Here is a 21,084-nt window from a genome sequence, read left to right on the forward strand (position 1 = left end):
CCCTCTCCCTCTCCCTTCCTCTGACCCAAAAATCCTCCTAGGCACTGAAGGAGGTTACAAAATATCTCAGCTGTATTTCCCGATGCTCCTTTAACCAGGGCATTGTAGCATTGGCATTGCATGAGGAGAGTGGCTGGTGTTAAGGGTGGCTGCTGCTGTGTCTGGCCCGACAGTACCAGCAGTGGCTGTTATTCAGTATGATTACACGTGACATCTCTTTTCTTGTAAATCAGCTGTGCAAAATCCAGCTACACAAACAGAAGCAAACAGAGGAATTTCAAGGGACAGACCAGGTTAACACTGGGGGATATGCCTTGAGTTTGAGAGAATTTGAGAGAAATCAGATTCTGCATTTGATGGATTTTAGGTCTTCCATGTAGATTTTTGCTTTACTTGTTTTTGTGGGGAGGATATTGTATTGCCAAAGTGAGTGATGAAGGAGTAGTAGCATACAGTTGTTAATCAAGGCTTGGGGCTTTTGCAGAGTGAAAGAATCCATGTTATAACAGTGCCATGCAGCCTGGTAAAGATTATTTGTGCCTCCTGGGTAGCATGGCTAAGAAAATTTGATTTCATTCATTAAAGTGAGACTGAATACCACTACGTTATGAGGAAGAAAGATTATGTACAACACACTCCCTGGCACATGTTGGCAATGTGGTTGGGCACTTGAATACAGGTGCACTACTCGTGCAGAGCCTGCACAAAGCCAGGCAGAAAATTAACTAGCAAAATTAATTTATTTGTATATTAGTATTGATACTGGTGGGGACTTATCAGAAAATTGATTGTTAGGAGCATGTGGAGCTTTTTTATTAACATTCTTTTTTCTAATGTAAAATATACACTAAAATAAAAATATGAAAACCTAGTTCATCTTAGTAGGGGTTAACATGAAAAAGATTGCTTAAATGCTGATCCTTGCCTGTCTGCTGCAGGAAGCAGGCCACATGTTAGGATTTCACAGGCATGTGTGTCACCTGCACCAGGAGCTTGTTGTTTGCAGCCAAAAAGGTGCAGCCGGAGTCTGATCTGAGGAAATCTTCTTCACCTCTGTGGGGAACTCACAGGATTCTCTTCCATACTCTATGTGGAAGTGTTGCCTTTGATCTATCCCTGTATTGTTCTTATGCAATGTCACTTGATAAAGATTAAACTGGAGGGGGGAAAAGTGCTAAATTCCTGCGTGTCAGAATAAGCTCACTCCACTGTTGGAGCCTCTTTCATGTACCTGAGACACATAATCCAGGTATTTGCAGCAGGTATAATTGGGCTGATGGATTTTATCAAGAGCCATGCATCAGTTTAAGAAAGGAGTAGCTGCCATAGGAACTAATCCTGTGGCCGTGCTTGTTGTACACAGCAGAAAATTTCAAACTGAGAGGCCTTTTCCTTCCTCCCTCCCTCCCTTCTCTGCTGTGGGATGTACCCTAAGGGAGCAGGGGAACATGCTGCGAGGAGCGGGGTTACAGCGGAAGAGGCAGAGGGTAGGGAAGGGTTTTGGAGAGATGGCTGGAGCCAGGGAGTGGGGTAGGGAGGGAGTCTCATTTCTGAGAGCAGCACTGCTTGCTATGCAAGAGATCTCCATAGCCATGGCTCCGTGTGTTCCAACTGTCCTGTTCTAGCTCCTCTCAAGGCTGGAGCCATAGAGGTAGATATGTCCTTGCTCCAGCCACTGTCTCCTGACTTTATTCCCTCTGCACCCAACAGCAGCCTCTTTGTACCCTCCTCTATATTCTAGAAGTCAGTCTCTTCCTTCCTCTCCCAAATGATTGTCAGTCAGGGCAGACTGCACCCCCAGGAAAGGTTTGCTGAGACCCCAGCAGTTTGCAGTGCATAGAACCAATAATCCCAAAGAATTATCACTTCTCTTACATAATTGTCCAGCTTTGAGCTAGATGAGAACAGAGTTTTGTCTGTCTCCCTCCCTGCCTCCTTCCCCTCCCTCTTTCTCGCGTGCCCCCACAAAATGCTTTGCTATGAATCCTTGTTTGTAGACAAGCCAAACTATAGAGCTGTGGCCAGACTTGTTGAACAGGCTGCTGAGATGCTTGGCTGAGGAACAGTAATAAGGATTGCACAGTGCACCCCCTAATTCTTTCAAATTTTCTGAAACTAGAACTTTGTCAACAGTTCCATTTATTTTTAAACAAAACAAAACATCCTTTCTGAAGGTGGTGAAAGTCCTGGGTTGCATGCACAGATCCTGTTGCTGTACTCTGTGAAAACAACAGGACTTGCTTTTGCAGCCCAGGTAGGGCGACTTCTGTATTGGTGTCATACAGAAAGTCATGGACTCCAGGACAAAACCTGCAGAGCACAGGGGCTGCTGGCTCTGTGTGTAAGGTGGCTGACACAGCTTGAGGGGCAGGTGACAGGAGGGAAATAGGTTCTCAACACCCAAAGACAAGGCCAGTTTTTTCCCCTCTAATAGGTACAGGGCCCTCTTTGAGTCAGCAAGGTTACATGGATGTAGGTGAATAGAAAGTGGCTCAGGAGTCATTAATCTCGAGGTACAAATTTCCCTTTGATGCGTTACTGCTGCAGACATGGAATGTTTGCTCTTTTTTTTCTTTTTTGCACTTGTTTCCAGCTCCTACGCCAGCCCAGCACCTCTCCATCCTTACATCTGGCACTCTTTTATTTCGGCTTCGCTTGTGTTGGTGCATTGGCTGCCTCATCTCTGATAGTCCTCAGGCTTCCCAGACTGTAACAAAACGTTTTCTACTGATACCATAAACTGCATGACTGCTGCCCTGGGTGCGGTGAAGGCGCTGTGCCCGCCCGCGGATTTGGCAGCAGGAGGTTTCTGTACTATAGTCTTGCACTCTAAATTTTAGACTTTTTAAGCAGGTGAAGAAAAAAAAAATAGAACTTTATTTTTAAATGAGGCACTTGTTCTGGGAATTCCTTTCCTGGCCCCGGTCTGGTTGGGGTTGTTGGGCAGTGTGTTCGGGGGGCTCAGCGCTGCTGCCACCCCTCGCTTTTTCTTCCCAGGCACCGGAGAGGGGCAGGGGCGGCGGAAACCGCCCGGGAGACGGTTGCCAGAGGTGTGCCCGTGGTTTATTTGAAATAAATTGTGACTTTCTAACTTCGGCGGTGTCCCGGCTCTCCTTGGCGGCGGGATGGGCACGGGGTGGAGGGGGGGTGTGGCTGCGGGCGCTGTCCCCGCCCCGCGCTGCCGCAGCGCCCGCCGGGCCGTTGCCGCGGTGACGCGGGGCCGGGCGGGCCGGGGCGATGGCGGCGGCGGAGGCGCGGGCTGAGGGTCCCCCGCTGCCCGGCCCGCCGGGGGGCCGCCCGCGGCCCGTCTGCTCCCGCCCCTACTTCCTCGTCCTCATGGTCTTCGCGCACCTCTACGTGCTCAACGTGCTGGGGCTGCTGCTCTTCGTGCACCTCAGCGCCGGCGAGCCCGGCGGGCCGCCCGCCGCCCCCGCGCCGCCGCCGCCGCCGCCCGCCCGCGCCCTGCCGCGCCTCGAGGGCATCAAGGCAAGAGCGCGACCCGGGGCCTGGGGCCGGGGCCGGGGCCGGGGCTGCCGCTGACCGCTGCTCTCCCCGCAGGTGGGCCACACGCAGCGGGTGGAGCTGGTGCCCGGCAGGGCCCACAGCGTGCGCACCCTCAGCCTCAAGCCGCTGCTCTTCGGTGAGTACCGGCCCCGCCGGGGGCAGTGGCCGAGCCCGGCCCCGGTGGCGGGGGGTTTGCACCACCCGCGCTGCCCTGACGGTGGAGTGTGTGTGTGTGTGTGTGTGTGTGTCTGACACCCGCCGCTGCCTTACACCCACTCGGGGGGAAGTGACTTCTCGCCTGTTTACATCACCTCCCTGTGCTGCTGCTCCTGGGGGCTGCGTTTTAAAAACGCTGTGGTTTCGTTTAAGGTATTTTGGTGCGGTATTCGCAGTGTGGATACGGTGTTACTTGTTGTGGATGGTCCGCTTTGAAGAATTTGGAAAATTAACCTCTCCAGGTTTTTCAGATTCCCTTTAAAAGTACCTGGGATAGCTGACGAGGACCTGGAAGGAGCTGCTCAGTATTAGGAAGGGGCAAGAGATCCCCAAACTTTTGGTAATAAAAATGTGAAAGAGAAATTTAGCGTTGGTGCTTCAGCGCTGAGGAAATGAGTAACGGGAGAACTGACAGATTTCATGTCTTCCACCATTTTGCATCCTGTTCCAGATTTATCTTTATTTTTGGCTGCTCTGATACACAACCACACAACATCCATCTCTGAGATATTTTAAAACCTTCTTTACCTTTCTGTGATTTTTTTGCTATGACTGGTAAAATCTCATTAATTGAACTCTGTGTTCTGGAAATCCACTGAGAATGAGTGAAATTAATTTCTGGGGGGACAGATTATTACAAAATTTCTGCTACTGCGAAGTCAGAGAAAGCCTGTTGTCTCTGAAAAAACAGCATGAAGAATCTTTCAGATGCTTTGTCAATAATATAAATAGAGAGTTCTTTTCTGGTTCCAAATAGATTATATACACTGAAAGCCTGACCATAGGTTTCTTATTAAACTCCATTAATGCAGTAAGTATCTGGAAACACTGTACAAAGTTCTTTTGTCACTTCTACATAGGTAGTACTCATGGTTTGCCAGTTTCTTGGTGGGTTTCTGTCTGACTTTCAGGAAACAGGTACACCAACCTGGAACTTATACCAGACAGCATCACAAAACAAATGTCAGTACCAGAACCACGGTCTGGGGCAATCGCTCTGGTTTTCACTCAGGAAAACTCCTGTTTCCATCTTCCCTGCCCCACCAGTACCGCTGCAGTGAAAGAGTTGGTCCTGGCCTGCAGGGGAGGTGCTGAAGGTGATAAAAGGCAGGTTGGTCCTGGCAGCAGCAATCCCACAATTTTTAGCTTGTTGCTTCAGCACCTGCATTGGTTCTTAGGGAAGCTTTGCTCCCTGAGGATGCCATCACACAGTGACAGACATTCACCATTTCAGATGCCACAAGAGCCTGTTCTCCTTTGTCCTCCGATAAGGACTCCCTTATTTAGAAGCTGCAAGTTGCAAGACAGCTCTTATCTCCTGGATGAACCTGCCAGGAGCAAGCTCTGACTTTGAAACACTTTCAGAGACTTCTCTATCTATGCAAACAGTACCAATCTAATTCAGCTGGTTTTAAAAAACTAATTTATTGCATCTCTGTTGCCTAAATTAGTGGAAGTGTGTCTTTAGCTTGGTTGCATTTGATAAAGACAGAAGCCCTTAGCAAAGACTCTTGCGTTTCTGGGGATTTAACACAAAGTGCTGTGGCATATGAGAGCCAATTTAAGGAAGCAGTGGCTGGTCTGTGATCCTTGCTTTCAGCAGAGCAGACTGCAGTGGGACCACAGCAGCAGACACCCATTAATGATTTAATGTGTGCTCTGGCCTTTGGGGCATGGGCTGGGCACCATCGGGGAATTTGTGTTTTGTTTTTTAAATATGAGTAAGTCACATCTGCATCAAAACGAAGCTTTCATTTCATGGAGCTCTGAAAAAATCCCTGCCCTATTTTTTTCCCCCCTCTGGCTACAAGGCATCGTTTCTAAAGCTTGTAAGTCAGACCATCTGTGCACTTTTTAGTTGGGAAACACTAGTAATCAAATAACCCTATTAATGGAAAACAAATCAGACAAAACCTTTTCAACCTTCAGAGCTTTTATGTGTTCAGTTGTGTTTTCCAGATGCAGTCTGTTCAGAACATACTGCCATTGCAGGGACCACCTGACAGCAGATTCTGTGGATTGGGCCGGAATTTGTAAGACAAGGCAGTGGGGAGGAATAAAACCAGGAAATTTCGTTGGTTTTCTTCTGAGCCTCAGGGAAGAGAAGTAATCGCTGCACAAATGTTAGGGCGCAGCTGAATTCCAGTGTGAGTGTGTGAGCGCTCATTCCAGCCCACACTGGTGTGAGGAGGAGCCCACACCGTGGGTTGTTGGTGAGTTTTACGAGCACGGGGGGGCAACGTGTCTCCATCAAACCAGGCGGTGGCCACAGCCGAGACTGCAGGCGGCACCAGCAGGGCAGAAAACATTCCTCCAAAAGGCTGGTTTTGCCCTTTTTTTTTTTTTTAATTCAGCCCCAGGTTTAAGCCAATATAGAAAACTTTCCATGGACAGTGCTTTGTTAGGCAGTAGAAATCTGAGTCATTAGGGATTATCATCAGGGGATTTGCTGTTTTCTGCTCTGGGGTCTGGAGTGCAGAGCTATGGCTGTGGGTACCCCTGCAGGGAACGACAGTCCTGCTTGGATGAGAGTGAGCTGCAGAGGACTTGGTGAGGCTGAGTTTTCCCACCTTTTCTGTCTTCCTTGTGTGCAGGTGGAAGGCCAGGCAGCTGTGGAACGTTCCTCCCCTGCTCCCATATCAGAACTGCAAGTAGCTCCTGCTGTGCTGTGGCTGGGGCTCACCTCCTGGTCCCAAGCAAAGCTGCTGTTCACACCAAAGCAGAGCTTTCAACAGCTGATGTCTCACTCACACTGTGCTCTTTCTCAAGGCTCTTGTGATATTCCCAGTTACCGGAATCTTCTGGTTCAAACTGAATTTATGATGTTGGAAAATGGTTTTTCCTGTTATGCAGAAACCCTCAGTTAACTTTGCTCTGTGCCTTTCCTGCTTGGAATGGCTGTTTCCTTTTACCTGTGCAGATGCTCATCAGTTCGCAGTGCAGGAAGCTAAAGGGACAGCCTGAGTGGCTGCTCAAGAGCAGAGTTTAGTGTGCATTTTTGAAGGGTCTGGGTATTGCTGGAGTGGGTTCTTCATCCCCTTAATTTACCTCAGACTGTTCAAGAGTAAACTATTTGCTCCATTACATAAAAAGTATCACTTAGCAGTCAGGGCAACTTTCATATAATCTCTGGACAAGCAGGCACTTGAACAGCATCAATGTCTCAGGGTCAAATAGTGAAGCTGAAATACCAGCTCTGATGACGAGAACTAGAAGGAACTGTTACTACAGATCTTTCTAGTTTGTGCCCACCTGCAGAGTTCAGTTTTGTTGTGATGTTAGATCCTACACAAAGCTGTCCATCACACGTCCTAGATCTGCAGAGCCTGGTTAGAGGAATATGTTAAACCTGCATCCTTGAGCTCTGTCTTGGTAAAACAGGGATCTGTAGTGAGGCCCTATCTGTGCGCTATGACTGCTTCGAATCACCTAGAAATACTGACTGTACATCTCCAAAACACCACCTGCCAGGGAAAGGAGTTTTCTAACCACAGGGAAAGGAGCAGTTTCTTATTGCTGGAATTGATATTTTTCAGACCTTCCGCCCCGCCTGTTCGGGGCAGCGGTGATGTTTCCACCTCCGCACTGCCTGGTGCAGGTTCCTGTTCCTCTTCTGCCAGGCATAGGCCTTGTTCACCACCACCTTGTCACTCTGTACCTCGCCACTTACAACAAAGACCCCGGCGTGAGTGCCCCTCATGATGTTGTGGGCACAGGTGGCATCAATGTCCAGCCACTGCTGGAGCCTGGAGGGGATTTCAGTCCTGAGGAGTGGGCCATGCTTCAGCACCTCCACCCTGGAGGGGTCCAGGTCAAAGTCCGAGATAGTGGTGGTTACATTCTTCCTCAGGATGCGGATCTTCACTGCTGCAGGGGTTGGAAAAAGAGCTGTTAGTTCTGTTTGCTTTTCATAGCTCTCACCTACCTGAACACAGAGAGCCAGCCCAAGACTTCTTTGCTGTCTCTGTAATGTGGGGAGGCATCTGTCCAAATTCTTGTAATTGTAGTGAACTTGTAAAAGTTCTCATCTGAGGTCAGTTTCCAGTACTGAACACTGTTCTTAAAGTCATAGAATTGTTTAGGTCAGAAATGACATCTACCATTGAGTCCAGCCATTAATCCAGCACTGCACAATCCACCACTAAACCATGTCCCCAAGTGCCACGTCCACATATCTTTTAAATACCTCCAGGGATTGTAACTCAACCAGTTGCCTGGGCAGCCTGTTACAGGGCTTGACAACCCTTCCAATGAAGATGTTTTTCCTAATACCCAATCTGAACCTCTCCAATCCAGCTTGAGGCCTTTTCCTTTTGTCCTACTGCTTGTTACTTGGGAGACTTCCTTCTCACTCCGTTTTCCTCTTAAGAGTGGCAGAGGTTTATCAGCACCATTGCATGGGCAGAAACCCTGTGGGAAGCACAGGCACAAGCAAGCAGTCCTGGTCTCATGCAAATTTACTTTTCTCTGAACTGGGATTTCAGGAGGTGACATGACTGACAGCTGCCCAGGATTTGTAAATTTTATTTTTAATTATTAAGAATATTTTTTACATGCGTGCCTAAATTCAGGACAGTATACTGAAAACTTTTTCCCAGTTGATTGAGCAGAGCCAGTGCTGCTGCCTGCTTGGGCTAGGAGAGGGAGAGGTACATTACTGGAACAACAGTATTGAAGTTTGAAATAGCCAGCATGGATTTTGCTAAAGGTTTTTGTGGACATACTGATTGAAATGCTGGTCTCAAAGGCAAAACCAGAGTAGTGCTTATTTTTAGCAGCCACAGACCAAAACCAAATCAGAGCCCACAGAAATAAAGCAGGTGTTCACTTTGGTGCTGCCTGGAGCCAGGCGCTTCTGCTGCCTCACAGGTAAGGTGGGACCTGAAACCACCTGGGATCTGCTGTAAAAGCTGCAATTCCTCCAAGTCAGTGTGTTGTGGCAAAGCCGTCTTCTATCCATGCCGCTGCTTGGCTGCTGAAGGGAACAGCAGCAATTGAGAGGAATAGGAGGGTACTCACCAAAATCATTGGCACAGAGGCTTTCCAGGATCTCCCTGGCAGTGCTGGTCTCCTCAAGCTCGCAGTCCTTGCAGCTGGCTCGGGGCACTGCTGCAACAGAAATTTGGTTATAACACCCTTGTCAAGCTTCACTGGAAAGCCCATAATGAAATTTTGAGATCTGCAAATGGTGGCTTGCTGCTTCCAAGTGATACTTCTTCCTGAGCTACCCAGTCCCTGCAAAGACATCTCAGACTGCCAGGGTAGGAAATGTTAAGCTCTCCTTCCCATGACTGGAGCAAGTCCCACTTGTGCTTTGTTCAGACTTCTGTGTGTTGGTGCATTTTAAAGCAATAGTGAAAATGCTTAATTAATATCTCCTCGTTAGGATGAAACATCAAAGCTAGTGCTGTAGCCAGACTCCATCCAGTGATGCTGAAATGATGTTGAAATGTCTGTTCTCCCCTTAACTGCTCTTGAATCTCCCCCAGGTTCATCACTATCTGGGTGTTAAATTTAGTCTTTCAAACAGTCAGCTTTTTTCTGGTGTAACTTATGCCTTCAGAGGCTCATGTTCCTGTGTGATGTTTCCCAATGTTTAAAGAAAAGGCTTGCAAAACGTTTCTTTTTGCATGTTTTTAAACCCTGGACACAACTGAAAGATCAGGGCTGCAGCTCCGCAGCTCTGCTGGAAGCACATCTCGCTGCCGGGAGCCTGCACTCCATGAGCTCTCCAGCTGTGCCTGGGCTGGAGGCTTTACAGCCATTCCTTCCCGCTGCCCCAAACCCTGCTGGGTCTGATGGCACCCAGGGAGCTAATGAATACAGCAGAGAGAGGAACAAGCCACAGTCAATGTTATGCTAATTTTCTAGACACAGTTCCCAGAGAGAACCAAACTACAATTTATGACTTCTTTTTTTTTAAATACAACTTAAAACCAGAAATATTCAGAATAGAAACAAGTCATAGGATCATCCTTTTGAGCTTTCAGTGTTACATATGGGAAAGTACATAAGGAAAAAAACTCTTACTTCTCCTGCTGGAGGCATTTTCATCCATGGAGACTGCTGCGATGCACAGCTCGTGATCTGCAGGGAACTTGTTGCAGTTCAGGATTTCGGGCCAGGGGTAGCCGTAACAAGCCATGACGGGCGCGCAGCTTCTCTTGACGGCTTCGCAGAGGCTGCGGCAAGGGTAGATGAGCCTGGGGAGGGGATGGGGGTTCAGCACCTCCACATGCCTGGCAGCAGGCTGTGAGGGGCGAGTCCTGGCACCACTGCTGCCCACAGGGCTGTGTTGCACACTGCAGTGCTGGCATTAATTGGAGATCTTTGATTTTTTTGAACATTCACATCCAGGCAGCAAACAACAAATTTCTGAGGACAGGAGGGATGAGGCTGTTCCATACAGGCTGCTGTTAGAATCCCTTTGCCCCCCACCTCCCCAGGGATCATCTCTAGTTATGTGAAGGCTGCTTACCTTTACAGGTGCCTGATTAGATACCCAGTTTTCTCAGCCCTCTGTACTTTGAGGGCTGCACTTCAGAATTGGGGATTTCCCTCTGCTGCTGGAACTGCTGGGCTGAGAAATCCCTACATGTTTGGGGAAGGAGCTGGGGTGAGGGGCTTCACGGGAGGTGGGAGGTGAAGCTGGTGGGTGCCAGCACCTACTGCAGTGAGCGAGGGGGTGGCCAGGCACCTGGGGTGGGAGAGCAGGAAAATCTAAAGGAGGGGACATAATACTTCTGCTCCTACAAGATGAAATGCTCATGTTTCACTTTCACCATGCTGAGAGGGGCAGCACGGCTTCTTGGGGACTGCACCGATCACATCACGTGCATTTTCTCTCCAGAGGCACGTGCAGTTGTGCTCTTGGGGAGAGTTAACTGTTACAGCTGAAATAACTTGTAAAAACATCTTACCTGTCCAAGCAGATTGGCGCAAAGAGGGAGCAGAGGAAGATCCTTGCATCTGGGTGGCACTCCCTGGCCAGTAAGGGCAACCAGCTGGAAGACTGCTGGATGACTTCTGTCATGGTCTCATGCTCCAGCAGGTTGGGGATCCTCATCTCGGAGTAGCCAATATCGTAGCACAAGGCCATGCGGTGTGGGATGGGCATGCAGCTGGAGGATCTCCTCAGGTAGCTCGCCCAGGCTCCTGGAGAGCCCCAGAGCAGCAGCCGCACCGTGAGACCCAGCAGCCATGGGCCACCCGCCCTCGAGGGGTGCCTGCGGTGGGCTGGGACCATGCTCAGAGCGGCAGGACGGGCAGTGCACCCTGGACTGAGCTGCTCCTGACTGTGGGATGCCTTTTATAGCCTAGGAGCCACCTCTCTGTCAATCCATCCTCATTAAGTGCGGCCCTTTCAGAGCCCTCATGGGGAAGACAATGCTCCAATTTTCGGTTGCCAGCGGCCCCGATTGTTTGTATTTTAGCAGGGGTTTGGCTTAGATCAGCAGGTGTGGAAATGAGGGCAGTTGGGGAGGGATGAATGACTTGGCCCATGTGTCTTGGGGCTCTTTTAGCCAAGATTGAATCTCTGTTTGACACCAGTGCTCCAACCCATCCCCTTTCTCTTGCTCCAGGATTAGTGTTATTTCATAAACCCCAATGTTTTCCTCTCTTTTGTTTTTTGTGAATGCAATCAAGTGTTGCTCAAAGTCAATTAGGAGGCATTTGTTTAGCTGGATCTATTGTTGAACAGGCAGGGAGATAGGATGGTCTCACAGCCAGAAGTTAACTGTTTAGGAGTGCTGAGGGCAGAGAGGAACTAATTTGCAGCTGTGGAGCCAGGTTGTTTGCGGATGGGATTGGCAGCACTCAGCTGGAAACCCTCTCACCTTGCAACCTGCATGACAGTGCACTTTCTGGTTAACAGAATTCCTACTTCATTCCGAAATCCTGTTACTACTACTGGAGAGCAGAATTGTCCTCCCTCCAGCACATAATTAAGATTCCATAATCCATCATTATTGTAGCCCAGTTTGGGGAGCTGGAAATACTGGGTGTGCTGGTTGCCAGAACACACAGTTCATTTGGACCTGGTGCCGTGCCACGAGGTTCAAACTGGTCAGTGGAAGCTCCAGCTCCGAAACATCCTCTGGCACAGAGACCCTGCGCTGCCTGTGGCGGAAATTGCTTCCTGGGAGGGTGTCACAGATACAGCTGGCTGCATTGTGTTCCTGGGGCTTCCCAGGAACAGCTCATTCTCTACAGGGCTAGTTCTGGGCTGTACTTAGCAAGAAGCCAACTGCTTATTGACAGCTTGAGCCGATACAGTTGATTTCAGGTCACAAAAGTAATTAATTTTTTTCCCCTCATTTGAGGATTGCTGCTGTAGTTTATTTATAATGTGTTTTTGGCACATACCTGCAGGAGCTCCAGGGAGGTGCAGTTTTGGAGAGCAGGACCTCGGGTCTAGGAGCACTTAAGCCGTCCTGTGTTGGTGGCTTTTCTTTCCCTTTTCAGAAATCTCAGTGGCTGGTAACAAGATCAGCACAGTAGTGACAGATACCAGCCTCAGATCCTCTCCACCTCCTGGGCCACAGTCTTAACTCTGCAATGGGACCTTGCCAGCGCTTTCCAAGTGCATGCCCAGTGTACCATGCAGCTAAAAATCTCCTCATGGTCATGGGTGTATTTCTCTGGATTTAAATGTGCTTGGGATCCTGGAACTGCCTGATTGCTGCTGGGTTTATGCTGCAAAGGAAAGCTGGTAATACCTGGGTATGGAGTGTGGCATCCTCCATGTGCAGTATCTTCCCCTTTAATATTGCATTTGAAGACCATTTTTAGTGGAGGATCAAGGGAATGAATGGGAAAAAGAATTTTTCTTCTTTCTGTTTGAGTTTCATAGTAGAGCACTGGGGCATGCTCCTCCAAATTATATGTGTGAAAGATACTTGGTTTTGTGCAAAGAACAAGGAAGCCTGAAACCCTGGCCATCACCACTGCCCACTGTAAAGATTTTTGGCCTCCCTTCCTGTAAAGCAGCAATTCCCAGACTGTGATTAACATGGCCCCTTTGAAATGGTAATATGCAGTGATATGCAGGTTTGTTCGCTCCTTTGTCCATTGTGGTATGTGTGAGAGAGTTTTAAGGGCTTGACCTCTGGATCCAAACACTTAGGAACTGCTGCTGTAAAAATACCTGCCTCCAGCAGCTCAGGTGTGTGGTGTGTGCTCTCTGAGAGCTCTTCTGGTAGAAGGCTGGATGTCTTTGAATGTCCCAAGTTTAGGCAGTTCCTAAATTACACTCCACCTCTTTTTTTTTTTTTTTCGCCCTGAGTCTCCTGCTGCTGGTATGGCATCCCATTGTAACAGTTCCTCAGTCTCTGTTGGTGCTCACACTTTTGCTTTAGAAATTCCCGACTTCCTGACAGAGGAGGAGTGCAAGCTCATCGTCCATCTTGCAAAGCTGAAAGGGCTGCAGAAGAGCCAGATCTTACCAACAGATGACTATGAGGAAGCCATGGAAATGATTGAAATCAGCCAGATGGACATTTTCAATCTCCTGGACCATAATCAGGATGGGCAGCTGCAGCTCAAAGAGGTAGAGTGTGGGACAGACGAGGGGTGGTTTGCTGGGCACCCTCCGGCAGGTCCCCTCCTCAGATGGTCTCTGGGTTACTCACATGCTTGGGTAAGGCAGACCCCAGTATAAACTGATCAGTATTTACTGGATTTTATGTCTCAAGGCCTGTTCTGGCCTTTCAGCATGGAAGTTTCTGGGGCAATGTGCAGCAGTTATCGTGCTGTTGGGAGGTAGCAGCAGTCCTTGGCAGGACACATGTGTTTTGAATATGCTGGATAAAATGTTCCTTGTGTTGTGGGTTGCCTCTTGCTGGGTGTCCCAGGAAGTGAGTTTGTCGCCTGGGCCCTGCTTTGTGCAGCCTGTGGGAAACTCCCTGTGTGAATTCACAAGCCCCAGCAAAGCCACCCCTATTGAGGAGCCCAGGGGGGATAATGAGGCACATGGTCCACAGCTCTTCAGCACCCTTGCCCTTTATGGGAGGGTGCATCAGGGCAAGTCCTGCCAGTTCAAGGATGTCCCTCCCTAAGTTCCCATTTCAGGTGGAGCCAGGGGTCTGACTCATCCTATGGGCCACAAGTGTTGTAAAGTATGGGGAACTGCACCACTGACAACCCAGGGCAAGGCTCCTTTCTCTGGAGCCTGCTAGGAGTTCTTCAGGATTCTGCATCTCTGTACACATGAAAAGGAAGCATTTTGTTCCAAGCCCTTAACTTGGACAAGTAAAAGCATTCACTTTTATCATGAATAGCTTTACTTTCCCTTCAAGAGAAAGAGCTGTGCCCCCTCCACCTCAGGGCTGGTTAACCAAGTCCCAGCAGTCATTTGCCATGACCTAAACTGGAAATAACAGCGCTCACCAGCCACACTCTGTGTGTGGCTGCCAGATGATTCTCACCGCAGTCGTGTTTCTGCGGAAATGTGCCGATGCCTGGCTGGCTCTGCAGAGGAGAGCCTGCCAGGCCTCACACAGGGAATCTGCAGGGGTCTGGGAGTACAAGAAACCAGTGCCCTGTGTTGATCCATTTATGAATTTCAGGTGTTGACCCACACCCGGCTTGGGAACGGCAGGTGGATGACACCTGAAAACATCCGTGAGATGTACACAGCAGTCAAGGCTGATCCTGATGGGAATGGTAAGATGAGCTTTTTGGGAATCCCTTTTGCCCTCAGCTCGTTGGATGCCTCACACAGCCATGTGGGTCAGAGCAAGAGCCGTGTCCCCTGCCCTGGCCTGTTTCTCTAACTGAGTTCTTCAAAGGAGAGTAACACTGCTTTAGAGACCTCCTCAGGAAAGTAAACTCAGTGTAAACCTGATATCACAGCACTCCTGCCCCTGCATCACCAGTCTAACAGCAGACTGGTCCCACCACCTGGGCTGGGGTCTTGCAGGAGCAGGACCAGAACACAACTGTGCACTCCCTCTCCCCTGTCAGACCTGCCTTGGTTCGTGCCCCATAGTAGTAAGACCTTCAGGGTGCACTTTTGCTCTCCTGGTCTGACAGACTGCTCTGGCTCTGACTACAGAGCTCTTGTTACCTGGGATGCAGGTGTTAGGACACACCTTCCACCCTCACCTTCTGCAGCAGGCTGGGAGTCCCATGTCACTGGCAGGGGATGGTGGAATAAGTGAAGGTGAGGATGGTCTTGTCAGGGTTTTTTGGTGACTCCCCTCTCTGCCGCTGCAAACTCTCTGTATTCCATGAGGCCACTTCTGCCCCTCCTGCCCCTGGTCTCCCTAGGGCTCCCACTGTCCGGATGAGCACTCTAACCTCTGCTGCTCTAATTAGAGTGGCCTCAATTAAGCAGCACTCCATTTCCTAATCAAATTAAGTGAATGCACAGGCTCTGCATGCTCTCTTCCAATGACCTGGCATTGAGAACTGCCCAGGAGGAGCTGCTTTGGAGTTGAAACAGTACCAGTGTGAATGCATAAATATCCGGAGGGCACCCTGTGCCCTCTCCTCCAGGCTGGTGGCATTCTTGGCAGGGGTATGACTGAGTCCTCAGTGGCTTTTCCACCATTCTGGACATTAACAAATGAAAGGTCCTGTTAAAGGCCTCTTGGCAGGACCTTGCTTCCAGAGTGCTGCTTCCCTCTGTTGTTAGATTGGTACGTGACACTGAGGGACCAGGTCACAACCTGGATGTGGCCCTGCGTCATCAAAGACCATGGGGAGTGAGGGGAAGTGGGGACAGAGACACTAGGAATAATAACAGTGGATCATTTGGTCACAACCACTGGCACCTGAGGAACTGTCCCAGGATGACCCTGGTGGCTGGTCCTTCCTGCTGCTGGGGGGTGCTGTGCCCAGGGAGCAGAGCGGGTGCCCAGCAGTGCTGGGTTTACTGCCTGAACAAGCTCCACTCCCAGCCCATGGTGTGTGCTGGCTGCTGGGCAGCACAGGGCACTGCACTGCACGCTGGTGTCAGGACCTGGTCCCCAGTGCGAGGCCTCCCTTCTCCAGAAAGGGGAAACAACAAATGTGAGGACTTTTCTGAAGCCAAATAAGGCAAAAGTCCACCCCTTGCTGAGTCCAGTTGAGTTCTCCTGTTTTAGGAGCTTTTTAGCTCTTACTTTTCTTTTACTTCTACCTACACAAGATCATACTCTGATGTATTCCTCACTCGTGTTTTGCAATTACACAAATGCAGGGGGATGTACTGCTTGTTTCAGGTTTGGCTTTTTTTTAATTACCCCACAGGTCATGTGGAAAAGTGGGCTGAGGTGTCCTATTCTGTCCTTAAATGCATTTATTTAAGTATCTAAGTAACAAGCCCCAAGTCACTGGGTGGCTGTTTCTCTCTGTTCATGGATTGCTTTGTGTGTTTTAGGAACTTTTTAAAGGTCAGAATGGTGCTTTTCCTGTCCCAGTTCTGACCCTGCATGGTTCACTTTGGCAGGTTGCTGTATGTCCTCTGCTGTGGGTGAGAGCATTTCTGGGGCCTGTGATCCTGGGTGTAGGGAGTACAGAGCCTGTGGTGGGCACAGGACCCTGACTGGGGTCTGTTTGAGGAGGGCAGTTTCTGCAGCACCCTCAGCTGTTTTTTCTCCCAGTACAGAATACCAAAAACTATTACCTGCACCAGAGTCAGGCAGCTTTTCCTCTGTTCCCGTAGGTGTGCTGAGTTTGGAGGAGTTCAAACAGTTGAATATCCGTGACTTCCATAAGTACATGGGAAGCCAGAAGGTGAAGATGAGTGACCTGGTGCGCAACAGCCAGCACACCTGGCTGTACCAGGGCGAGGGGGCACACCAGGTCATGAGAGCCATACGGCAAAGGTAAGGGCCAGGCCCGAGGGGGGGCTGGGTTTGGGGAAGCACGAGGATCACCTGTGCTTGGGAGAGGCAGGGGCAGACTTCGCTAACATCCACATTTCCTACTTGTGCGAAAGTCTTTGGAGTATAAAGACCAGTGAACAGAGACACAAAATGGGAAGAGAAGGTTTTCATTAGAACAAGAATTTGTATTGTCCCGTGGAAAGGGAAAAAGAAAAATCAGACCTTTCAGCGTCTCCATTCACTTTTGGGAACAGCCCTATAAAACCAGGAAGATTTGGCAGTATATGAAATACTTCATTCTAATTAGTAAATGAGCTTACTGGGAGAAGCTGCCCATTTCCAATGCTGTCTGGGTGCCAGTAGTTACTGTCATTTGCTTTAGTTACTCATGCATTTCACTGAAATCTGTCTTAGCTATTCAGAACTGACTTTTTAACAAGCACGACTTCACCTAAAGTAAGCCAATCCTCCAAGCACACATACTGTAGGGCAGCTTACAGCAGATGGAAGAACCTTTTACTCTTCCCTTCATCTCAGATGAAACATGGCACTCAGGCCAAATTGTGTAGCATTGGTGAGTTTCACATAGTTGGCTGGAGAGTCTCTTGTTCTTGTGGTGCTGGTCTTCACCCAGAACATGGGTGGGTAAAATCTGTCCTGAGGCTTGAAAATGGCTGTTGGCCACTCCTTTTCTTCAGCGCATTCCAGCGGGAGAATGGGGTCACATATTGCCTCGATTAGAGCAGACTGTGGCTGCCACCTTCTCCATGCCAGCCACCACACACACCATGTATCAGCATTCCACTTGGACGCTCCTCAGTTGGCTCTTAGAAGGATGTGAAGACATGGCACTGAAGGAGGCTGTTAGTCCTCCCTGGGACCATGCAGTGCCTGGAGGGGCTTTGCCATCCTGCCCAGGTGCCATGTTCTCCTTGCACCTGCCCCAAGGGCTTCAACTGGTCCCGATTCTCAGAGCTCTGAGTGTTCTTTGGCAGGTCTCAAGACGTACCTGCTTACCTTGGGGATGATCTCAGATGTAGCAGTGGAAAAATCCCAGAGCAGGAGGGCTCCGGTCTCCTTGATCACTTCCAGTGCCCCTCTGCCCTGGGGGAGGCTGCTGCAAAGGCAACAGGGAAAGGTGAGTTAGGTGACAAGACTATTCCTAGAGCTAGTCTCTCGTTCACTCTCAGCAGGGGCCCTGTGCTTTGCTAACTGTCCCTGAGGTCTGTAGGTGGTGTGCAGGAGTCCAGAGAAGTGATGACACATGAAGGCTCCAGGGACACGCACAGAAAGAAAGGATCTTGCTGAGCAAGCAAAGTCTTCCTGAGAGCAGTGCTGCTGGAGATGCATCCTTCGGTTTTGTTTTTTTGTTTTTCTTTATTAACCTTGACAAGGGCTTTCTGACTGATACTGATGGACCAACAGATCTATAAGGATCTATAAGGTTATCTCTTGGCATGCAGCCATCCGTGTCTCCGGTCTATTGGGGAAGGGGGTTCTCTTTCTCTACATTTATTCACTGCTTGGGAGTAGCATCTGAGCAGGGCGAGGGTGCTTCCCGCTCACCTGCCCTGCTCTTCCCCAGGGTGATGCGCCTGACTCGCTTGCCCCCCGAGATCGTGGAGCACAGCGAGCCCCTGCAGGTTGTGCGGTACGACCAGGGAGGGCACTACCATGCCCACATGGACAGTGGTCCCGTGTTCCCCGAGACTGCCTGCAGCCACACGAAGCTCGTCGCCAATGAGAGCGCTCCTTTTGAGACCTCCTGCCGGTAAGCTCTGCCCTGACATGGTCTGAAACGCCTCAGAGAAGGGGTGTGGAGGGACATTTCACCCTGCCTTGCATGAGACTTGGTGCTTGGGTTATGGGGCTCACAAATCAGCTCAGGAGATCACTGGCATAAAGGGATCTGAAGGGGAAGGTGGGCAAATCCTGTGGGACCTCACAAGGAGGGCAGAGTGACATGCACAGCTGCTGGGTCATCCCCACCAGAGCCTACAATCACACTCTCAGTGTTCTGGGTGGGGATTTTCTTTGTTGTCCTTGTGTTATTCTTTGAGAAAAGCTGATGGTGTAAATCACGTGCCTTATTATGTCTTGGAGGAGCTGCTGCATGTGTGGTGGAGGGGCAGGGTGTGGGGAGCCCCTGTGCCCCTCCTCCAGGTGTTCCAGGAGTGCCCCCTGACAGTCCCTCTGTCTTGCAGGTATGTGACTGTGCTGTTCTACCTGAACAATGTGACTGGAGGAGGCGAGACAGTCTTTCCTATTGCTGATAACAGGACGTACGAAGAGATGGTAAGTGAACCTCACCTTCATGTTACCTCTGGGGATTCTGAGTCTGTCTTTGAATGTCTTCATTCACTGTGGCTGCAGAAGGGGGCTGGTGTGTGAGGCTGGTGAGCGTTAGGGAAGCTGTGCTCTGCTTATGGTCTCTCTCTGAGGCCAAGGGAAGAAGCACAGGGCTTTGACAGCTGCAGCTCTCCCTGCTCAGAGGTGTGAGGGGCAGTCTCTTGGTCTTGCTGCCACAGCATGAGTTGTGCTGGCTTCTCTCTGTGCAGGTTTCCTCAGACTAAGCCTTGGCAGGTATGCTGTGCTCCTGCTAGGCAATGGGTTAAGGAATGGACCTCCAGGGGACCGAAACAGGCTGCTCTGGGTGGGTTGTGAAAGCCCCTGTGTCACCCTTGAGCTGTCCCTGTGGGGCAAGGAGCAGGGTAATGGCTGGCAGCAGGGACAGCCCAGTGTGTGCGCCTCATTCCAGCCCCGCTGGTGACACCTTCCCTGTGGTTCCTCCCCAGTCTTTGATCCAGAACGACGTTGACCTGCGAGATACTCGGAAAAACTGCGACAAGGGCAATTTACGAGTGAAACCTCAGCAAGGCACTGCTGTCTTCTGGTACAACTACCTGTCCGACGGAGAAGGTATGGGCTTGTTTCAAGAGTTGTCTCTCGAGAGGGGTGGGACTGCAGGAGGTGACAGCCATCGTCTTCTTGCTGTAGCTGAGAGCTCAGAGAACAGCCAAAGGGGGGTAGCTGCCTGCTAGTGGGAACTGTAGAGTCTTCTTGTCACCAGCTGGGTAGGAGCTTCCTGACTCTGAAAGGCCTTTGTTTACAGGCAGTAGGTCAGTGGCTCCTGATGTCTTTGGGGAACAGGACTAGCTAGCAAACAAAGACCTTGGCTGCACTCGCTACCGCCAGCTGCCTCCCATCCTGCTGTGCGAGCTGAAACTCCTGCTGGAACTTGGTCTGCAATTCAAAATGTGTCACTGATGTGGTGTTGCCCAAAGGGGTGGGAAGGGGAGGTAGACAAAGGCACGGCCATCAGCTCTGCAGCACAGGCAGGCAGGGGCCACCCCACACAAGGCTTGGGGCTGACGCCTGCTTTGTAGCTCAGCCACAACCCTGTGGTATCTGTCCTTGGGGCTGTTTTTGTCATGAAGCACAGTGTGGTTTGCCCTGACAGGCTGGGCTTTGACATGAATATTCCAGGCTGCTGGTGAGCATGGCTCCAGAGAGTTTTGATGGCAGATTTTGAGTTGTGGAAGAAGTATAAACTCCCAGGGCCCCTGGGAGCAGCCCGTGTTTCCATCTCTAGAAAATCCACAGAGAAGAGGTCACAAGACCAGTGTTGGGCTGTTGGGTGAGAATATCAAGAGCATCACTCTGCTGTGAGAAGAGCCCTGTTGTGATTTTATGAGCAATTTGTTCCTAAATGGAAAGTAGCTGCTGATGCAAGTCTGTCACAGAAAAACCATGGGACCTCTATAAAGAAAGGGTAATGCAAAACTGCTGAAATGCAATCTCTAAAATGGCCATCAGCCTCCGACTTCTACAGGCCTTCTAACGACAGCACTTCCCTCTTCCATGCCAGCCTCCCTTTTTGGGAAGAGTTGAGAAAAACAGCTGCTGTGATGCAGAATGCAAGAGCCCCTTGTGCTGAGTGGAGACAAGGAGTCAATGAGCATTTTGCACCCAGGAGAGTGCCGTGGTGAACTCCTCATAGGCGCTAGGGTGGGGTGGCACTAAGATGGAGGGGTGCCAGGAGGAGCAACTCCTGTCCGATGTATCTCAGCTCAAATCCAAGCAGGCATTGTGGGCAGGAGAGCTGACATCGGTGTTTGCTGGCCAGGTGTCCCTGCGCGGTCCCGGCTCTGCCTTCCCTCCTTGCCACCTTCTACCAAGGCTCTACTCTTTTGCAGGCTGGGTGGGGGAGCTGGACGACTTCGCCCTGCACGGGGGCTGCCTGGTCACCCAGGGCACCAAGTGGATCGCCAACAACTGGATCAATGTGGACCCCAACCGCCGGCGGCAGCAGCAGTTCCAGCAGGAGATGGAGCGCTACGCGGGGGCAGGGGCCGATGCGGGGGCCGGGGCAGGAGCCCCGGGCGAGTGGACAGTGGACAAGGCCTACAGCGGGGTGCACTTGGAGCTGTAGGCGCGGCCGCGCGCACGTGGCCTTTTCCCGCGCTGTGCGGGGGGCGGGGCCGCGGGCCACGTGCGCGGCGGGGCCGCGTCGCGCGCCAATAAAGCGTGGAGAGACGGAAGCCACCTCCGC

The 21,084-nt window shown here is 50.5% G+C and overlaps 2 protein-coding genes across 2 annotated transcripts; one reads left to right on the forward strand and one right to left on the reverse strand.

Moving 5' to 3' along the window:
* The first annotated feature begins 116 nt into the window (after window positions 1–116).
* P4HTM (prolyl 4-hydroxylase, transmembrane) lies at window positions 117–21,073 on the forward strand. Its single transcript, XM_050313365.1, is given in 12 exon segments — window positions 117–3,153; window positions 3,155–3,201; window positions 3,203–3,227; window positions 3,229–3,486; window positions 3,559–3,640; window positions 13,080–13,270; window positions 14,289–14,385; window positions 16,370–16,532; window positions 18,118–18,303; window positions 18,737–18,827; window positions 19,328–19,451; window positions 20,729–21,073. Coding segments are annotated over 12 exon segments (1,767 nt in total). The 5' UTR covers window positions 117–2,886; the 3' UTR covers window positions 20,965–21,073.
* LOC126638975 (secreted frizzled-related protein 5-like) lies at window positions 5,416–11,852 on the reverse strand. The gene is made up of 4 exons (XM_050313371.1): window positions 10,641–11,852; window positions 9,751–9,923; window positions 8,740–8,826; window positions 5,416–7,587 (listed from the first exon to the last, which is right to left on the reverse strand). The coding sequence occupies exons 1-4, from the start codon at window positions 10,964–10,966 to the stop codon at window positions 7,253–7,255; spliced, it is 921 nt and encodes a 306-aa protein (XP_050169328.1). The 5' UTR covers window positions 10,967–11,852; the 3' UTR covers window positions 5,416–7,252.
* Window positions 21,074–21,084: the final 11 nt, after the last annotated feature.

The sequence above is a fragment of the Myiozetetes cayanensis genome, unplaced genomic scaffold, assembly GCF_022539395.1.
Source record: "Myiozetetes cayanensis isolate MyiCay16 unplaced genomic scaffold, myiCay2020 scf18, whole genome shotgun sequence".
Taxonomy (NCBI): Eukaryota; Metazoa; Chordata; class Aves; order Passeriformes; family Tyrannidae; genus Myiozetetes; species Myiozetetes cayanensis.